Source organism: Emys orbicularis, chromosome 14 (genome assembly GCF_028017835.1).
Source record: "Emys orbicularis isolate rEmyOrb1 chromosome 14, rEmyOrb1.hap1, whole genome shotgun sequence".
Taxonomy (NCBI): Eukaryota; Metazoa; Chordata; order Testudines; family Emydidae; genus Emys; species Emys orbicularis.
Window position 1 is genome coordinate 8,692,520 of NC_088696.1, and position 17,105 is coordinate 8,709,624.

General features: G+C 42.9%; 1 protein-coding gene across 1 annotated transcript in view; it reads right to left on the reverse strand.

The window, feature by feature from the left end:
• Positions 1 to 3,013: 3,013 nt before the first annotated feature.
• Positions 3,014 to 17,105, reverse strand: part of ATP2C2 (ATPase secretory pathway Ca2+ transporting 2) — a 45,120-nt gene continuing 31,028 nt past the window's right edge. The window contains exons 15-27 of the mRNA XM_065416342.1: positions 16,820 to 16,909; positions 15,094 to 15,195; positions 14,309 to 14,465; positions 11,807 to 11,977; positions 8,211 to 8,308; positions 8,059 to 8,109; positions 7,440 to 7,606; positions 6,772 to 6,840; positions 6,559 to 6,675; positions 5,715 to 5,862; positions 4,634 to 4,729; positions 4,149 to 4,290; positions 3,014 to 3,129 (exon numbers count right to left, since the gene is read on the reverse strand). Of these exons, the coding sequence (XP_065272414.1) occupies positions 3,014 to 3,129; positions 4,149 to 4,290; positions 4,634 to 4,729; positions 5,715 to 5,862; positions 6,559 to 6,675; positions 6,772 to 6,840; positions 7,440 to 7,606; positions 8,059 to 8,109; positions 8,211 to 8,308; positions 11,807 to 11,977; positions 14,309 to 14,465; positions 15,094 to 15,195; positions 16,820 to 16,909 (1,524 nt within the window). The remainder of the gene's footprint in view (positions 3,130 to 4,148; positions 4,291 to 4,633; positions 4,730 to 5,714; positions 5,863 to 6,558; positions 6,676 to 6,771; positions 6,841 to 7,439; positions 7,607 to 8,058; positions 8,110 to 8,210; positions 8,309 to 11,806; positions 11,978 to 14,308; positions 14,466 to 15,093; positions 15,196 to 16,819; positions 16,910 to 17,105) is intronic.

Below are 17,105 nucleotides of genomic sequence, written 5' to 3' on the forward strand. Positions count from 1 at the left end.
GTACTAGACGATTGTGTAGTGTGACTGAGCGCTGTTAAAATAGCTTCTGGGTTCCACCCCAGAGATTGCTGCATTTCTGGAATCTTTTAGAAGAAAAGTTTAGTAAATTATCTATGGGATTTTTTTTTTTTAAGCAGTTTTTAAGCAAACCAGAGCCAGTTCATAGTTTATGGTAAGCAGGAACAAGTGGAGGCTATTGTCACCAAAGAATAGCTATTGTGGTTGGTTGGTTGTATTTAATTTTGTTAAGTGATTTGCAGAAAACTGCTCTTCACCAAAAACTTAATATCTGAAGAGCTGACTTGTCTTTGTTGGAACTAGGGCTGGTATTGTCAAGGAAATTCATGTTGGGCAACATCCTGCTGTAAATCAGCGTAGCATTTGACTGCATTGAAGTCCTGTGATTTGTGACCTTTGAGGAGCTGGGCTTTTTTATCTTTAAATCAGATCATATAAGGTGAAGGTGGTTGGTGGGGGAGAGAGAAATGGAACAGGGTGGTCCTCTGAGTGAGTGTTCTGAAGTGAAGGAGGATCTATTTACAGACGATGCTGACACAAGGCACTTCCTGGTAAGTGAATAAGGAACTTTGGATGTTGTAATTGCTGACAGAATGCTTATGTATTGAAAAGTTGTATTCTGCCACACTAACCTTGCCCAGCCCAGTCCTCTCAACACTGTTTAAACAAAGAATGAAAACTGCTTTATATTTTAGCAGTTCAGAAAAAACACCTCATACATCAGCGAGTGTAACTTTAACGAACAGAGCAAACTTATGGATGGAGTGATGTTCCAAGAAGTGTTTCAGCAATATCTTTTGTATGGAAATGAAACTCCCAAGTTCTGTAATTACATAGAATCTTATGGGTAGAAGGGGCCAAAGGCCCCTCTAGTCTAACCCCCTGCCAAGATGTAGGATTTGTTGTATCTAAACCATCCAAGACAGATGGCTCCAGCCTCCTTTTGTAAACCATAGTGAAGGAGATTCTACAGCCTCCCTCGGCAGTCTGTCCATTGTCCTACTGTTCTTGCAGTTAGGAAGTTTTTCCTGAGATTTAATCTAAATCTGCTAAGCTGTAGTCATGGAGTGCAGAAACTGAACATGCCAGTGTACAAAACAAGCAGTCCATTTGCAAGTGAGTATTTTGTCCCCCTGGTCTTGTCTGTCAAGCCCAAGGCTGTTTCCCATGCATCACTGCATTCCAGTGCAAGGATGTAGAAAGGAATGAGCTAGCAATGAAAACATCTCCTCTTAGGTTTTCATTGTTGTTCCGGGTTTTAATAATGCCTCCCTCCCACCAAAAAAATTGTGCACCTTATCTACTGGCCAACAGTATGCTGTATGTTGGGGGGGAGAGATAGCTCAGTTGTTTGAGCATTGGCCTCCTAAACCCAGCGTTGTAAGTTCAATCCTTGAGAGAGCCACTTGGGGATCTGGGGCAAAAATCAGTACTTGGTCCTGCTAGTGAAGGCAGGGGGCTGGACTCAATGACCTTTCAAGGTCCCTTCCAGTTCTAGGAGATAGGATATCTCCACTTTTTTTTTTTTTTTTTAATCACAACCCTTATCCTAGGCTATGGTAAAGGTCTTTGAATGATGAAGAGCAGTAACTCCTAGGTGAGTAGAACTGTCGTTCCATGGTGCTCCATCACTGTATTTGGCACTGTAACACCTAACTGATTTAGGAGCCTAAATCTCATTTCCAAAAGGGATAGAAGCATTTAGGAGCCTAAACCCCATCAACTGTCAATAGGATTTAGGCTTCTAAGTGCTTAAATCCCAGTTAAAAATGAGATCTAGGCTCCTCAATGAGTTAGACATTGCAATGCTGAGCACAGCAATGCTTAACTATCTTTACAAATCCGGCCCACAGCCTGTAAATCCAAGAAGCTTTTGATCTAAAGATTCCTGTAGGGGTGTGAAAGAAGATGAGCAGTGCTGAGTCACAGATGGGGCTGCTGGGTATCTTGCTTTATTACACTCCCATCAGGTGAAGGCAGCTGAAAGGCTTGGATTCTGCAGCCTCATGGGGAGGATAAACTAAAAACAAGCCCCCTTTAAGTCCCTATTCAGCAAGGTACCTAAGCATGTGCAGCTCTTTAAAAATGAATGTAAGTAGTCCCAAGCGAGGCACTTGCTTAAGACCTTTGCTGAATCAATGTCAGCTGGTCACAGCATTCACCAAGGGAAATGGGATAAGGTGTCCTGGTAGTAAAGGCAAAAGAATGGAAAGACATTTTTAAAAGTGGAGGGTACTGCCTAAGTCAGGGGTGGCCAACCTGAGCCTGAGAAGGAGCCAGAATTTACCAATGTACATTGACAAAGAGCCCCCCCATCAGCTCCCTGCCCACCCCCGCTCCCACCCCCACCCCCACCTCCCGATCAACTGTTTTGTGGCATGCAGGAGGCTCTGGGGAGGAGCGAGGACACTGCAGGCTGAGGGGAGGGGACGGGGCCTGTGGGAGAGCCAGGGGTTGAGCAGTGAGCACCCCCCGGCACATTGGAAAGTTGGCACCAGTAGCTCCAGCCCCAGAGTCGGTGCCTATACAAGGAGCCGCATAGTAACTTATGAAGAGCCACATGTGGCGCTGGAGCCATAGATTGGCCACCCCTGGCCTAAGTAATAGCAAGATTCTCCCTCAGACAATCACTAGTTAACTTTTTAAATCCAGATTTTATTAACAAAAATCCTTGTGATTTAAATAAACAAACATCAGCTGTGTGCAGTAGATTGTTCTGTACAGGTGCATAGCCACATTGCGCAGAGTGACAGCTCCAGCTCAAACGGACTGGTCAACGTATTATGAATATATATATATAAATCTGTGCAACAGAGGTAGTGTTTACGCCCCGGGGCAGACCGCTTGAACTAGCCTGGGTGAAGAAAGTGGCAGGAATATTATCTGATATGGGAAGGGCTGTCAACCTAGGATTTGCACAGTCACAGAAGGACGCATTAAAATTACAAAATGGCAGTTTAATTCAAAGAACATTCTTTAGAGAAGTCTGTATCTGTTATACTTCATCACGATTCTTCACTTTCTTCGTTCTGCAGCAATGCTTTTCACACACTTTGATGAGCTCCGACACAATAAAAACTGAAGACGAGAGGCCAGTGAGAAACAACAGATCTGCCCAGGAGTGAGGGAAGAAAGAGAAAGGGGAACACAGTGGGTCAACTGCATTTTTGTGCTGGGCAAGAGTATTCAGATAAGGCCCTGTCTACATTAGAGAAATCTGCACCGATGTAACTATATTGATCTACAGCTGAACCCTGATCTTATAAACAACCAGTTATATGACCCATCTTTTGGTTGCCAAATGTGACCTCGATCCTTCAGTTAATGGTCAAGCGGCTGTACAGTTTGAAAAGGCTGAGAGATTTGGCAGCAAAGAAGAGATGCAGCTCTCTCAAACAAAGAGAAATCAGGCACACTGTATCATTCATTAGCAGTCGTTATGTACACTATCACTGAATGATAAAAAATTAACTCAGGGACTGGCCCTGCTGTAATTTGGACATGTTCCGTTTTATGAACTTTTGGATTTTATGAACTCTTCACTCCCCAGTTAGTTCATAAAATAGGAGTTCTGCTATAGTAACAGTAGCACGACCATCTATGCACCAGTGCGAAGGAGGCTTTGAATTGCTATGACTTAGTCTGGTAGTAAAACACACCCATGTGAACCTTGCTTGACACAGGTGCATTAGGGGTTTGCACTGGTGTCAGGGTTCAAGATAGCTCCAGTAGCACAAATTTCTCTAGTGGAGACTGAGGTTAGTCTACAAAGCTGTGTGAAGAACTTGACGTGCCTAAATATGAAAACGTGAATACAACCACTCAGATATTTTGTCTGGAATGTGAGGGGAGTTGGATAAGGGCGTGAACATAAACCGTTATAACCTATGCAACCAGAAATAAGATCAAATCAAACTGACAGCCTGGAGGGAAGAACCTTCCTCCGCCCCAGCAATGTGCAACATAACACAACTGGCTGGCTGCATTGTTTCCCCACCTCCTTCTGAGTCATCACGTAACAACGAGAGCTGCACGAGATGCCACAGAGGTCTAATCTGATCTGGTAAATCTCATATTCCTCTTAAATAGCTTAAAACCACAAGATTATTGCTATTTCCCTCATAACTTACCTAATGCGCCTAAATTCTCTGTTAGGAAGATCTTTTGTAAAGGCGGGATGTAAATGACAGCCATCTGCCCCAACAGTGACCCCAGCACAGAATATAAGAACATGCGGTTTCGGAAAAAGCCTATCTCAAAGATCAACTTTGTCTGGGGGGAAAAAAATGAAATGTCAAATCTTTCAGCCTCTCGTTTGTATGTGAATCTGCACGTTTGTCAGTCTGCCTGTCCAACAGCCAACATCAATAGCCCGTTAACAAATTAAAGTTAGGTGTATGCTAACTCAGGCAAGCGTAACTTGGTTGTAAATTGGTTAATCATTACTGTTGTTATAAAACCTAGTTGGTTAATAAGATAAAACCTGAACTTTTTTCAGTTACAATGAAGAAAACGTGCCACTTCCTGTTCAGAATATTTGGATTACCACTAACGTGAAGCATACATTTAAACTGCTATTTAAAGACAATGCTGACATGGCCATCGTCTGTCTCACCTGAGATCGACATGTCAGGGCATTGAAGAGGTCAAAGAACACAAAACAAGTAAAAGTCATTGTTGTGGTCCTGGGAGTTGTGCCACTTTCAGAAATCTGGAAACACATGTAAAATTCAAGGTTATTAAAAAAAAAAGTTTGGGCCTTATAAAAGCGTGTTAACACAGCACTTTAGTTTAATAATAGCCACCTTTGTTTAAAAAGAAGTCACGGTCAACTTGAAGTCTAATCCAATTATAAAAAGAGAGATAACAGTAGTTCCAGGCACTCCAGCTAGCACCAACCTCAGATTTCAATGACAGCTACCTAAATACCACTGAGGAATTGGGCCTAACTCCCCACTGTCAGTATTTATGCTTTACAATCAAATCTTCAAATATTTTAAAATCTTTGGCCAGTGGTGAATTTAGTCAAAAGTCCTTTAGAGAATTTATTTTCACGTTCTGTCTAATTAGCAATAATTATTTATGTACTACTATAGAGATAAAATGTATTCCAAATCCAGCATCATAATAGAGGTCTCTCATTTAGGGGTCAAGTGCTGTAATTTTAAGTTTCTCAGTAATTGTGATTAACCTAATATTACTGAACCTGGGCATCAGGATCCGTTTGTAGCCTGACATTTCCCTTCAAAAGGGTAATTACTGATACTTGTGTGGTTTATGGTGATTTTACTCGGGTACAAATACTCCAGTTGCAAAGGTTTGCAAACAAAAATAGAGATTACATTGTAGCTGAATTTTGTGGCATAAAAAGTCAAAACCCTGCAGCCAAATGTACTCCTTGAAATACCTAATAGTATTTGTAGTACCTGACACGTACATAGTACTTTTAATCTCTAGACCTCAATGAACTTTTGAAGGGAGGTTAAGCATTCTTATCCTCATATTATAGGTGGGAAACTCAGATACTGAAAGGTGAAGAGACTGCACAGCAAGTTAGTAGCAGAGCCAAGTTTCTTGATATGTTGTCCCAAGTCCTCTCCACTGGATATTCTACCGTCTGAGAAAATTGTCCTTAAAATGTGATGAATTGTGCTCCATGTCGGTGCAAACAAGATGGGATTAAATATTTATCTCACCTCTTTCCAAAAGACAAAGAGGGTCCCACTGATGATAATTATAGCAGACATAAAGATTTTCAGGATCAACGCTCTGCTGAGAATTGTATCCGTAATATTTCGAGGGGGTTGTTTGATGGCATCTTTGTCAACTGGTTCAACTCCCAGGCTGTCATCAAACAAAACAACGTGTAACGTGTTTAGCAGATACAGATCTGTTACATGTGTTCTAAAACTTTAGTGCTGGTGCGAGGAAACAGACAGAGCCCAGGAGGCTGAAATCTTTTGCTTAGTTGCTGAAGGTGCAAAGCATGAGAAACATTAGTGCTAGCTCCTCTATGGGGTCATCATGGCTCAAGCCTGTTCGGGATGGGTGGGGCGAATGTAGGGGTGTCTGGTAAAGAGTTACTGATTTGTGCCCCAACATGTGATTTATGTATTCGACTTGTAAAATGTGCTGGATTAACAGAGGGGAGCTGACAATTTCTATACACCATCCCACAGGTAGAGTCAGTCACAAGACCAGTGATTACAAGGCATAAAGGCTTTCTTTCAATTGCTCCATAAAAATATTTTGTTTTTAAAAAGCTGCTGGGTGCTATATTACTGGACACAGGTTGCCGAAGGCAAGAAACCCAGATGACCAAAACCCAGCTGGACCTGCGTGTGATAGGCGGTGGGTACACATAGGGTAGTGGATCCACTCCCAGTCTATGGGTGGAAGAATTTGGAGATTCCACCCCAAGAGGCCCAGCACCTGACCATGACAACTTTTGTTACAAAGCCTTGTTAATGCCTTTCAAGTCAATGGAGTTGCATCACTTTTCTCCAAGGCTAATTTTGGCTCATTGTGTAATTTCATTACCTTTGAGCCGGGGGTCCATCCATTATAATGTTGATCCACAAGATCTGCATGGCGTTGAGTGGATTTGGTAAATTGAACACTGTCGACAGAGTGATTAAGCTCAATGCTGAAATGCTCCTGCAAAGGAGACAGAGCAGGAACAACACAACATTACTTCATCCAGCCGAGCCAAAAAGCTGCCCGTCACTGGAGCTTCAGCAAGTGTGTACTTACGTGCTAAGCTGAAACCGGACAAAATTTTTTATATTGTAAAATATTCCCTTTCCCTCCTCTATGGCATTCCTGGAAAGGAGAGATGTGGTAAATTATAAACTGATGGGTATTCATGATATTTCATATCTAACCTAGTAATCACCTAAGAAACTTTATAGACGAGAACAGCCTCTTAGTTTATATTCTCCCCATTCCCTTTCATTTCAATGGAAGTCCAATACCAGGTTAGGACAACTCTAACATGCCAGGGATATCCATACAACCATTTGATTAAAGGGGATGCTGTCAGAACTAGGAAGCCTGAGATGAGATCTGTCCATTCTGTTTTGGTACATGGACATAAGTGTACATGAGGTATGTCATTCTGACCACTGTGCCTGCTGGCTCTGTTCTTGTGAACCGCAGGGCATTACAAGCTACAGGAGTCCTTTCTATAAGCTTCCTGGGTGAGGCAGGCAGAATGGAGCGAGATATGGTGGACAAATCCTCCATATGTGCCTCCAAAGACACAATGGGCTAGACCTGCAGTGGGTGTAAATTAGCATAACTCCACAGATTGCATGCAGATTTGCACCAGCTGAGGATCTGGCCTTTGACATATTTTCAATGCTAGTCACATAGAAACTCATTGCATTCAACGTCAAGAAAGTATCTGAAGCGCAACCTACATTATAGTTGAGAAGTCATCGTCCACCAGTATCATGTTGGCAGCCTCCTTGCTGACATCTGTGCCTGCTTGTCCCATTGCCACCCCAATATCAGCAGATTTTAGGGCCACTGCATCATTGACCCCATCCCCTGTCATTCCCACAATGGCACCCATGCCTTGCAAAGCCTGTGGAAATGGAGAGATGAATAAATTCAATGCCACCAGGATGGGCTCTTCAAAATAAATGTGCAGCAGTTACAATGTTTGTAATTTATATTCCATTGCAGAAGAAGGGTTGCACATCTCGGACGGGAATATGGACTTTAGCAGCCCGGAGGTGCACAAAGTACCATGGGTAGTGCACAGAGAAACAACTGAGATATTCTACTCAGTTAGGGGCTGGATTCCAGAAGTGCACAACCCCCATTATTTCAGCTCACATCAACAGGAGCAGTGGATACTTCCACTCTCGTAGATATTAAGTTGCCCATGTAATCATAGCTCTATTGTATTGACTCCTCTTTCAAAGAGCCCAGTCCTATACAGCAGGAGACCTGCCAACGACATGGGCTGGAACAGGATCGGTGCCCTAGTTTGGGTTTCCATTTCATATAACAGTGTTGGGAGGCAATCAGTACCTTTATGATTTTTAGCTTGTGCTTTGGACTTGTTCTGAAGAAAACAGAAACCTGGACGATGAAGAGGAAAAAAGGGTGAAAAAAGCTATCAGACTCATGCTATTTTAAGTGGAATCCTACAGCACTCTTGGAAACAGTTTAAAAAGCATTACATTTTTGACTGCAGACGATAACTCTGACTCTGCCACATGGTCCAGCTCTTCCCCAGACATGGCTTTCAGTTTCCCATTACTGAGTCCAATACTCCGTCCTGCACAGAAAACCCAACATAAGAGCAGTCCATTATCACCAGGAGTGGCTAATTATTTTCTGATTTGAAACAAAAGACCCCGTTTAAGAGGATCACAGAAAATGACTATGAGCTGGTGTCACCTACGGAGGCATGGGGAAAAAATTTCTCTTTCGAGGTCTCTAATGCGTCAATCATGCATTTCTTACTCATTGAGAATTTTGCATGAGTGCAGAGTTAGATGAACAGAACTGGGTACAATATTAAGGTGCATTTCCACAGAGGGTAATTTAGTTTTGCAGAGGAATAACCTTCGGAGAGAACAGGATAGTTCATGTGTTTCCATTTGCAGGGACTCCTTCTAATCATTTTCTTTGGGTGAAAACAAGGCAGCATTTCAAGGCCTCTGCCATGGACTTGGCAATGGATTCATCTCCTGAACAGACAGTAAGCAGAACAGAATCACACTGGGCCAGACCCTCAGCTGCGGTCAATCAGCAAATTTCCAGTGATGATAGTTAGAGCAATGAAAATTGACCCCATCTGAGGATTTGTTGTTCCAGTTTCTGCTGCCTGCATGATTTATTTCTAACGGCGATTTGAAAACCCTAAATGGAATAACTGGATATACAGAGATGTTTGCATGTGATATTAAAAGAGACATGAATCCCAGCGAGGACATTTTTCTCATTTGTTTAAGGGTATCAGCAGTAACTTTACCTTGCTGCTACAGTGGATTTTGTATTGCTGGAAATGGATCCATACTGCTTTTGTAATTAGATCACTACAGTTAACTAGATTTGTTTCAGTGGACCAGCAAAATGACCTCATCACACATTTGTGTGGGGACATGGTGGGGACATTTGTGTGGCTTGTCGGAAAAGGTGTGTTGTCCCTTTAAGGGTGGCTAGAGAGCCGGTTACCTGCTACATTGGGGTGGCCAACCTGTGGCTCTGGAGCCACATGTGGCTCTTCAGAAGTTAATATGCGGCTCCTTGTATAGGCACCAACTCCGGGGCTGGAGCTACAGGCGCCAACTTTCCAATGTGCCGGGGGGTGCTCACTGCTCAACCCCTGGCTCTGCCACAAGCCCTGCCCCCACTCCACCCCTTCCCGCCCCCTCCCGTGAGCCAGCTATGCTCTCGCTCCCCCCCAGAGCCTCCTGCACGCCACAAAACAGTTGATCAGGAGGTGCAGGGTGTGTGTGTGTGTGCGCGCTGATTGACGGGACTGCCGGTGGGTGGGAGGCACTGGGAGGGGGGGGGGCTAATGGGGGGCTGCTGACGTATTACTGTGGCTCTTTGGCAATGTACATTGGTAAATTCTGGCTCCTTCTCAGGCTCAGGTTGGCCACCCCTGTGCTACATGAAGGCAGCTCCATACCAGGTCAGCACGGGAGTGCTAGCCCATGCTCCCCACCAGGTGCCTGGAAGAGAAGGAGACTATTTATGCCCACATATGATCAGTACAAGACCTAGGTCAGGCCGAGCAGCACCCACCCTCCCACCCATGGAAGTACTTGAAATACCAGGTTTTGTCACAACCGGCTGTGGGGGCATTATGCTAGTCATTCTTTTCTTGGGGGGCCGGGGAGGAATTTTTCTATCATTGCCAGATGATCATGGCCAAGGGGAGGTGGGTTTCTTTGCTGTCCCCACAGTGGGCTGGGGGTTTAGTGGGGGACACCGAATGAAAGCGGGGTTAGACTATGATATCACCACTCATTATGTAAGCTTTGGGCAGATGTCCAGGGCAGGTATTCCAACGGGAATGGATACAATGATCTGATCAAATGGATTGGAAAAGGATTTAAAGGAGGTATTCTTTAAAGGAGTGGAAACAATGGGAGTTCAGGGCTTCTAGGACTGGTACAGCAAGGAGCCAACACTGTCCTTCTTTATAGCCCCCCCCCTTTATCTCTTGTTCAAGAGGGGTGAGGTCCCAGCAGCAGGCTGGTTGGGGACCAGGATGGGTACAGGGGAGGGCTGCCAGCAGCCCCCCAGGTATATGTAAATGATCATGGAATTATCTGCACTGTACAATTTTATCTGCCGGGTACTCCCAGACATTTAGGAATAAAGCTGCAACCTAATTAAACCACACCCAGTGTCTCCTGTCCTTCCGACCAGGGCCGGCTTTAAGCCGATTCCCCTGTATCCCCGGAATGGGGCCCTGCGCCTAAGAGGGCCCCGCACCTTAGGCGTCTTTTAAATTTTTTTTCCCCTCACCCGGTGTGGGTGGGGTTGGAGGCTGTCCGCTCCGGGGCTTCAGCGGCATTTCAGTGGCGGGGGGTCCTTCAGTGCCGTGGAAGACCCAGAGCGGACCCCTCGCTGCCGAAGTGCCGCCAAAGCCCCGGACCACCACCGGGTATTCAAATCGGGCCCCGCCCTTCATAAAGCCGGCCCTGCTTCTGACATAGCCAGACAAAGTGCACTACTGTATAATGTCACATCTGGCACTCAAGGAATCTACTGCAACAAATCATTAATGATCTGGATGATGGGATGGATTCCACCCTCAGCAAGTTCACGGATGACACTAAGCTGGAGGAAAGGTAGATAGGCTGGAGGGTAGGGATAGGGTCCAGAGTGACCTAGACAAATTGGAGGATTGGGCCAAAAGAAATCTGATGAGGTTCAGTGAGGACAAGTGCAGAGTCCTGCACTTAGGACGGAAGAATCTCATGCACTTCTACAGGCTGGGGACTGATTGGCTAAGTGGCAGTTCTGCCGAAAAGGACCTGAGGATTACAGTGGATGAGAAGCTGAATATGAGTCAACAGTGTGCCCTTGTTGCCAAGAAGGCTAACGGCATATTGGGCTGCATTAGTAGGAGTATTGACAGCAGATCGAGGGAAGTGATTATTCCCCTCTATTCGGCATTGGTGAGGCCATATCTGGAGTATTGTGTCCAGTTTTGGCCCTCCCACTACAGAAAGGATGTGGACAAATTGGAGAGAGTCCAACGGAGGGAAATGAAAATTATTAGGGGGCTGGGGCACATGACTTATGAGGAGAGGCTGAGGGAACTGGGCTTATTTAGTCTGCAGAAAAGAAGAGTGAGGGGGAATTTGATAGCAGCCTTCAACTACCTGAAGGGGGGGTCCAAAGAGGATGGAGCTCGATTGTTCTCAGTGGTGGCAGATGACAGAACAAGGAGCAATGGTCTCAAGTTGCAGTGGGGGAGGTCTATGTTGGATATTAGGAAACACTATTTCACTAGCAGGGTGGTGAAGCACTGCAATGGATTACCTAGGGAGGTAATCTCCATCCTTAGAAGTTTTTAAGGCCCGGCTTGACAAAGCCTTGGCTGGGATGACTTAGTTGGGGTTGGTCCTGCTTTGAGCAGGGGGTTGGGCTAGATGACCTCCTGAGGGCTCTTCCAACCCTAATCTTCTATGAAATGAAAAGAAAGGTAAATGGGCTAAATTTACCTTATGAAGTTCAATAAAATACATAAGATTTGGTGTTGGTCTGACAGACAGACAATGCAAAATGTGGGGAAATAGCTAATTGTTACCGATAGCCATGGCAGTTTCCAAGGCATCTCCAGTTATCATCTTCACGGATACACCAGACTCAAAGAGGAGTTGAACGGCTTCTTTAACTCCAGCTCTTGGTGGATCAATTATTCCAACCAGCCCTAAAAATGTTAGTCTGCCAAGTTCTGGACCTGAAGCCAGAGCAAGTACTATAGAGAGAGAGAGAGAGAGAGAGAGAGGGGCAAAGGACCAAGTTATTCCACATTAGTTTCCATATAAGAATCCATATTACATTTAGTTTGACATTTTCAAAGATTCTTAATCAGACTTCCACTTTTGCAGATGAAAATCAGGTAGTTAGGCCATGTCTAGTCACAAATTTATCTGGGCTTAATTGGGCTGGTTTAGTTATACCAGTGCAACTTTAGTGTGTGGATTCTCTTCTCTCGGTTTAAAATTCGGTTTCTTGGTTCAGGTTGAGTCTGTAAACTTACCAACACTGGTAAGAGAGTGCCTACACAAAGAGATGCACCGATTTAACTAAATCAGGACAAAATTATATGTTTAAAACTTGTGCATAGACCAGGCTCCTTGACTGGAGCTAAACCAAAATAAGCCACACTTCAATTAAAATAAGTGTCTACCCAGAGGCTTGCATCAGTTGAACTAAATCTGTTAAAAACCATATCTTTAGTTAAAACCATGCAACTTTCCAGGTAGACAAGGCCACAAACATTTAGATGCTGTAATTTGTGTCTAAAAATCTAATTCTACAGTTCTTGAATTTACCGCATTGATTTACAAGTGTAACTTTCAGAATACTTCGTCAGATGTGTGTATGAAAGTGTTTCAAATAATCTCTCTCACCCATCACAAACTCCACATCAGTTGCTTGGGCCAATCACTTTTCTGCAGGATAGTAATTAAAGATTCATACTGTGAGATCATGGTGATGTTCCTGTGTCATTTGCTTTTTGTAACTTGTGAAATTTATAAATATTCAAAAATACATATATTTATATACAAGAGAAGGCCAAGGGGCGGGATGGACCGATAACAGTCTTCAAACCTCTAAAAGGTTGTTATAAAGACGACGGTGGTCAATTGTTCTCCATGTCCAGTAACTGGCTTTATTTGAAGCAGGGAAGATCTAGGTTACATATTAGGAAAAACTTTCTATCAGGATAGTTAAGTACTGGAATAAGGCTCCAAAGGAGGCTGTGGAATCCCTGTCATCGGAGGTTTTTAAGAACAGGTTAGACAAACACCTGGCAGGGATGGTCTAGATATACTTGGTCCTGCCTCACCACAGGGGGCTGGACTAGATGACCTCTTGAGGCTCCTACCACGTTTCTCTGATTCTATATAGTCTGTCTGTGGGACATACGTTGATATGAAGTAAGAGTCAAACTGAGGGCTAGATATTTCCCTAATAAAAAAAAATAAATCAACCAACATCACTTGTAAAAACTTGATGCTGAAATATAGGGCCTGATCCCATTCCCAGTGAAATCAATGGGAGGGATTTCAAATTGGACAGCAGCAGGCCCACAGGGCAAAGTCCTGAAATCCTGACACAGACTATGTTCAGTCTTTATAAAGGCAAGATTCCCATTGGCTTCCATGTATCACTTCCAAATGTGCTTTTTGTTGCTGTTGAAATAGCTCTGATCAAAACTTGGCTACGGAACAGACTATGCAAGGTACAGTGTTCAGTTTGTTAGTGACAACATTAACCTATGTCTCAGACTATTGCAATTGTTCGTGGAGGAAAATTGTTCACACTCTCCAGTGGTTGTGTACAGTTCCTTTGCATTTCACTGATATAAACCACCAAGAAATAAAGATTTTTATTAGAAAATGAGCAGCCAACAAACTCAGGACAAGGCTCTTGGAAACAGAGGGGAAATATAAAAACATCAGGCCTGATCCTGCTGCTGTTACTCATATGCGTAACGATAATAACTGACACTATATTTTCTAACAATTTCCCCCAAACACTCCCTAGTGTTAAATACAGTAAGTATTCTTGTGCTCATTTTACATGTGAGATCTGAAGCAGGCAGGTGTTGTGACTTGACTCAAGACACAGAGAATCACTACCAGAGTTGGGCCTGGAAATCAGGAATTCCTGGCTCCCAATCGGTGCTGATTTCCCTAAAACACCCAGCCCTTCCTTGGGACAACTAACATAAGTAAGGGCCAAGTGATTGATTCTTTTATGTTCCACTATGCAGGAACAAATTGCACCTGAGGCTTTTTACAATGGGCCAGATCCTCTCCTGGCCAGTATTTTTATTAGAGACAGCAAGGACACCGGCAGATGCCTGGTTATTGCTAGGCGGAGAAGAATTCCATGGGGTGAAAATGGGGGGTGGTTCTCACTGAAAAATACTTTGCTGCTGCTATATAAAGAATTATCCTTCTCCTGCAACTTGTGCATGAGGCACTAGAGAAGCAAAGAGTTATTATTATTCTTGTTATTGGAAAACATACAGATCGGATAACCTGTAAGCTTAAAGGACGCAATACTAACTGACCCCGCAGGCCTAGAGATCCCATTCTTCTCTCTTCCTGGACGTAGGAGGCTTTCTGCTGTGGCATGAGAGGCAGTGGGATGCCACCATTGTTATACATGGTACAATACTGAATAACTTCTTCAAAGGCTCCCTTCATAAAATAAATATCTTCCTGCCCCTTTAAAATAAGAAGACAAGTTACATCATTAAAAAATATTGACAATGTTAAACCCTTTACATCTGAGATGTGCAGGTTCCCTTGTTTGTGCCGTTATCTATCCCATAAAACACATGGACACATGCCTCTTATAGAATGCAGTATTTCTGTGGTGCACACTTTATAGACTGAATCCGAGTGACCCTGGTAGTGAAAAAGTTGGTTTTTTTAAAAATAGAGAATAAAATTAACTCGAACAATTAAAGCAGGCAGGGCAACAAAGGATGCAGTTTCTCAGAAATGTTGTCCATTTTTCCCTATTGAAATTTTGATGCAAAAAATCATTGACATTTTTATTTTATTTGATTTTTTACTAGTTTTACAGCTGTTTGCAAAACAGGATGAATTTTTCCTCAAAAATTTACATTGAAATCTCATCCTGTTTTTTTTCAGTGCTATCCACAATGTCAAAACAAAATGTCATTGAAATGGTGGCTTTTGAAAATTATGATGTAATTTATGAAAGCACCGTCTACCTGTGTCTGAAACCCTGTGTATGGCTACTGCCTAAGAAACTTCACTTCATTTCCATTGACATTTACATACAAGATAGGAAACACAAAGCCAGTCTATATAACTGTTGTTGTACCTGATTTTTCAGCGTGCATTTTACTGCCATCCACTTTTGCTCCGAGCTAAATGGAATTTCCTTCTTTCTTATATAAATATCTTTTATATCACTTAATTCCATCTAAAATAAGGAAATTAAAAATATTATTGTAATACTAAACAATGCTAGTTTTTGCGCATACTCTGTATAGCACTTTTATGTACCGTGAGTTACCAACATTAAACAATGATCACATGTCTTTATGCAGTAGTGTTTTACAGATGAGGACAGAGAAGCAAAGCGAGAGATTAAGGCCCACAGTTTCAGAAGCTTTTGCTTATCTGGGCTGCCTAATTTGATATACCTTAAGCCTGTATGGTGGTTTGTCTAAAAGATCTGCTCTAGGAATTATTTGAGGGAAGTTCTATGGCTATGCAGAAGGTCAGACCAGAAGATCCCAATGGTTCCTCCTGGCTTTAGAATTTATGAAAAGCCCAATTTTCAGAAGTGCTAAGTGGCCATGATGCTCATTAACTTCATCTGCAGTTGTGGATGTTCAACTCTGAAATTCAGGGCCTTGGGGTCTTAATCCGGGCATGCAGAAATTAATCAACATTTAGGTCTATGTAGCTTTCCCAAGTCTGTGTCAAAGCTCAGAATAGAAACCAAAATTCCTGACTCCTGGTCTTGTGCTTTAATTACAGGACCATAGTTCTGTTGATTCATACACATTCCACCCTTCAGAAAAGAGGGAGATTGCAAATAATGGGCTATGGTTTCATTTATTTCCTGTAGCCTCAGCTTAGAAAGGAACTTGAACTCCAAAAAGCCCCCATAGGGTCTTCCTCTGGTGAGCGGACAACTTGAAAAACAATTCAATTTAAAAATACATTCTGTCCAAATTGTGACACATTGATTCATATTTAACATGCTGAATATCACGTAGTCAAATAAGCCATGCCCTGCACTGAAGTTGCTACATTCCGAAGGTTCCATTTTGGGGTGTGTTTCCTGCCACTCTGGTTTTGACCGCTTTGTAAAAAAAAAAAAATCACTCAACTCTGGTACTTTTCCAAATCACAATGGTAGCATTCATACAGGCGAAAGTGACTACATAAGGTGCAATGCAGTGCTAAATCAGGCCCATTATTTGTGGTGGACAGTATTTTGAACTCTAGACAAGAAGGTCAATAGAACATTCAATAAAGTTCTTTGTTTTTCCACAACTGTAGGAAAAAAGGTAAGAAAGTAACAGATGACAAAAATACAAGAAAACCCTATGCCATGACTTCTAATTTGGCTTGTGCCTGTTCATTTGTCTGCTGTTTTCTTGCTGGTGTCTGCAGAACAATGGAAAGCAGTCTGATTCCAGCCCAAAAGAAATCCGTTGTGCAGTGTAATTACACAAACCAGCCAAGTAAAACCATTATTGCTATAGCATGGAAACGCTCTGTGAAGGTGTTTTGCCTGTGGCAGCAGGTGTACAGGCGTGTGTGTGTAAGCTGGGGTAGAGGGGACAAAGATTTTTGCAAGAAGGACCAAAAAGAAGCAAGAAGAATCTGAAGTCAGTCTGTTCAATTACTGGCTACAATTAATAATGTCCAATGAATTCAGTTTATTTTGCAGGTTTCTGGGTTACTAAAGGATCATATTCTCTCTCTTTCTCCCCCGCGCTTATAAGGGAGCTATTATTTTACTCCCTACACAGAACCTGACCCTAGTTTGAAGAAATCTGCAAAAGACAAACAAATATAAGAAACTCTACCTTCATTGCCAGAGCAATAAGGGCTCCCTCCGTTGGCTGACCCATCACAGTATTTTTTCTGATAATAGCATTATTAGCTACACAGCCAGCCTAAAAGTGATATATTTGCACACATTATTTTTATATAAAATATTATACATTACATATCTCCCTCTAATTAATTGATAAGATATTGCAGAGCTATAATGGCTGCATTGTGACAACTTTCAATTCATGTCAAGTAGAGCGAAACTAAGGAGGTGGGGTCCAGATCCAGGGTAGGTTAAAACCCAAGGTCAGAATTTGG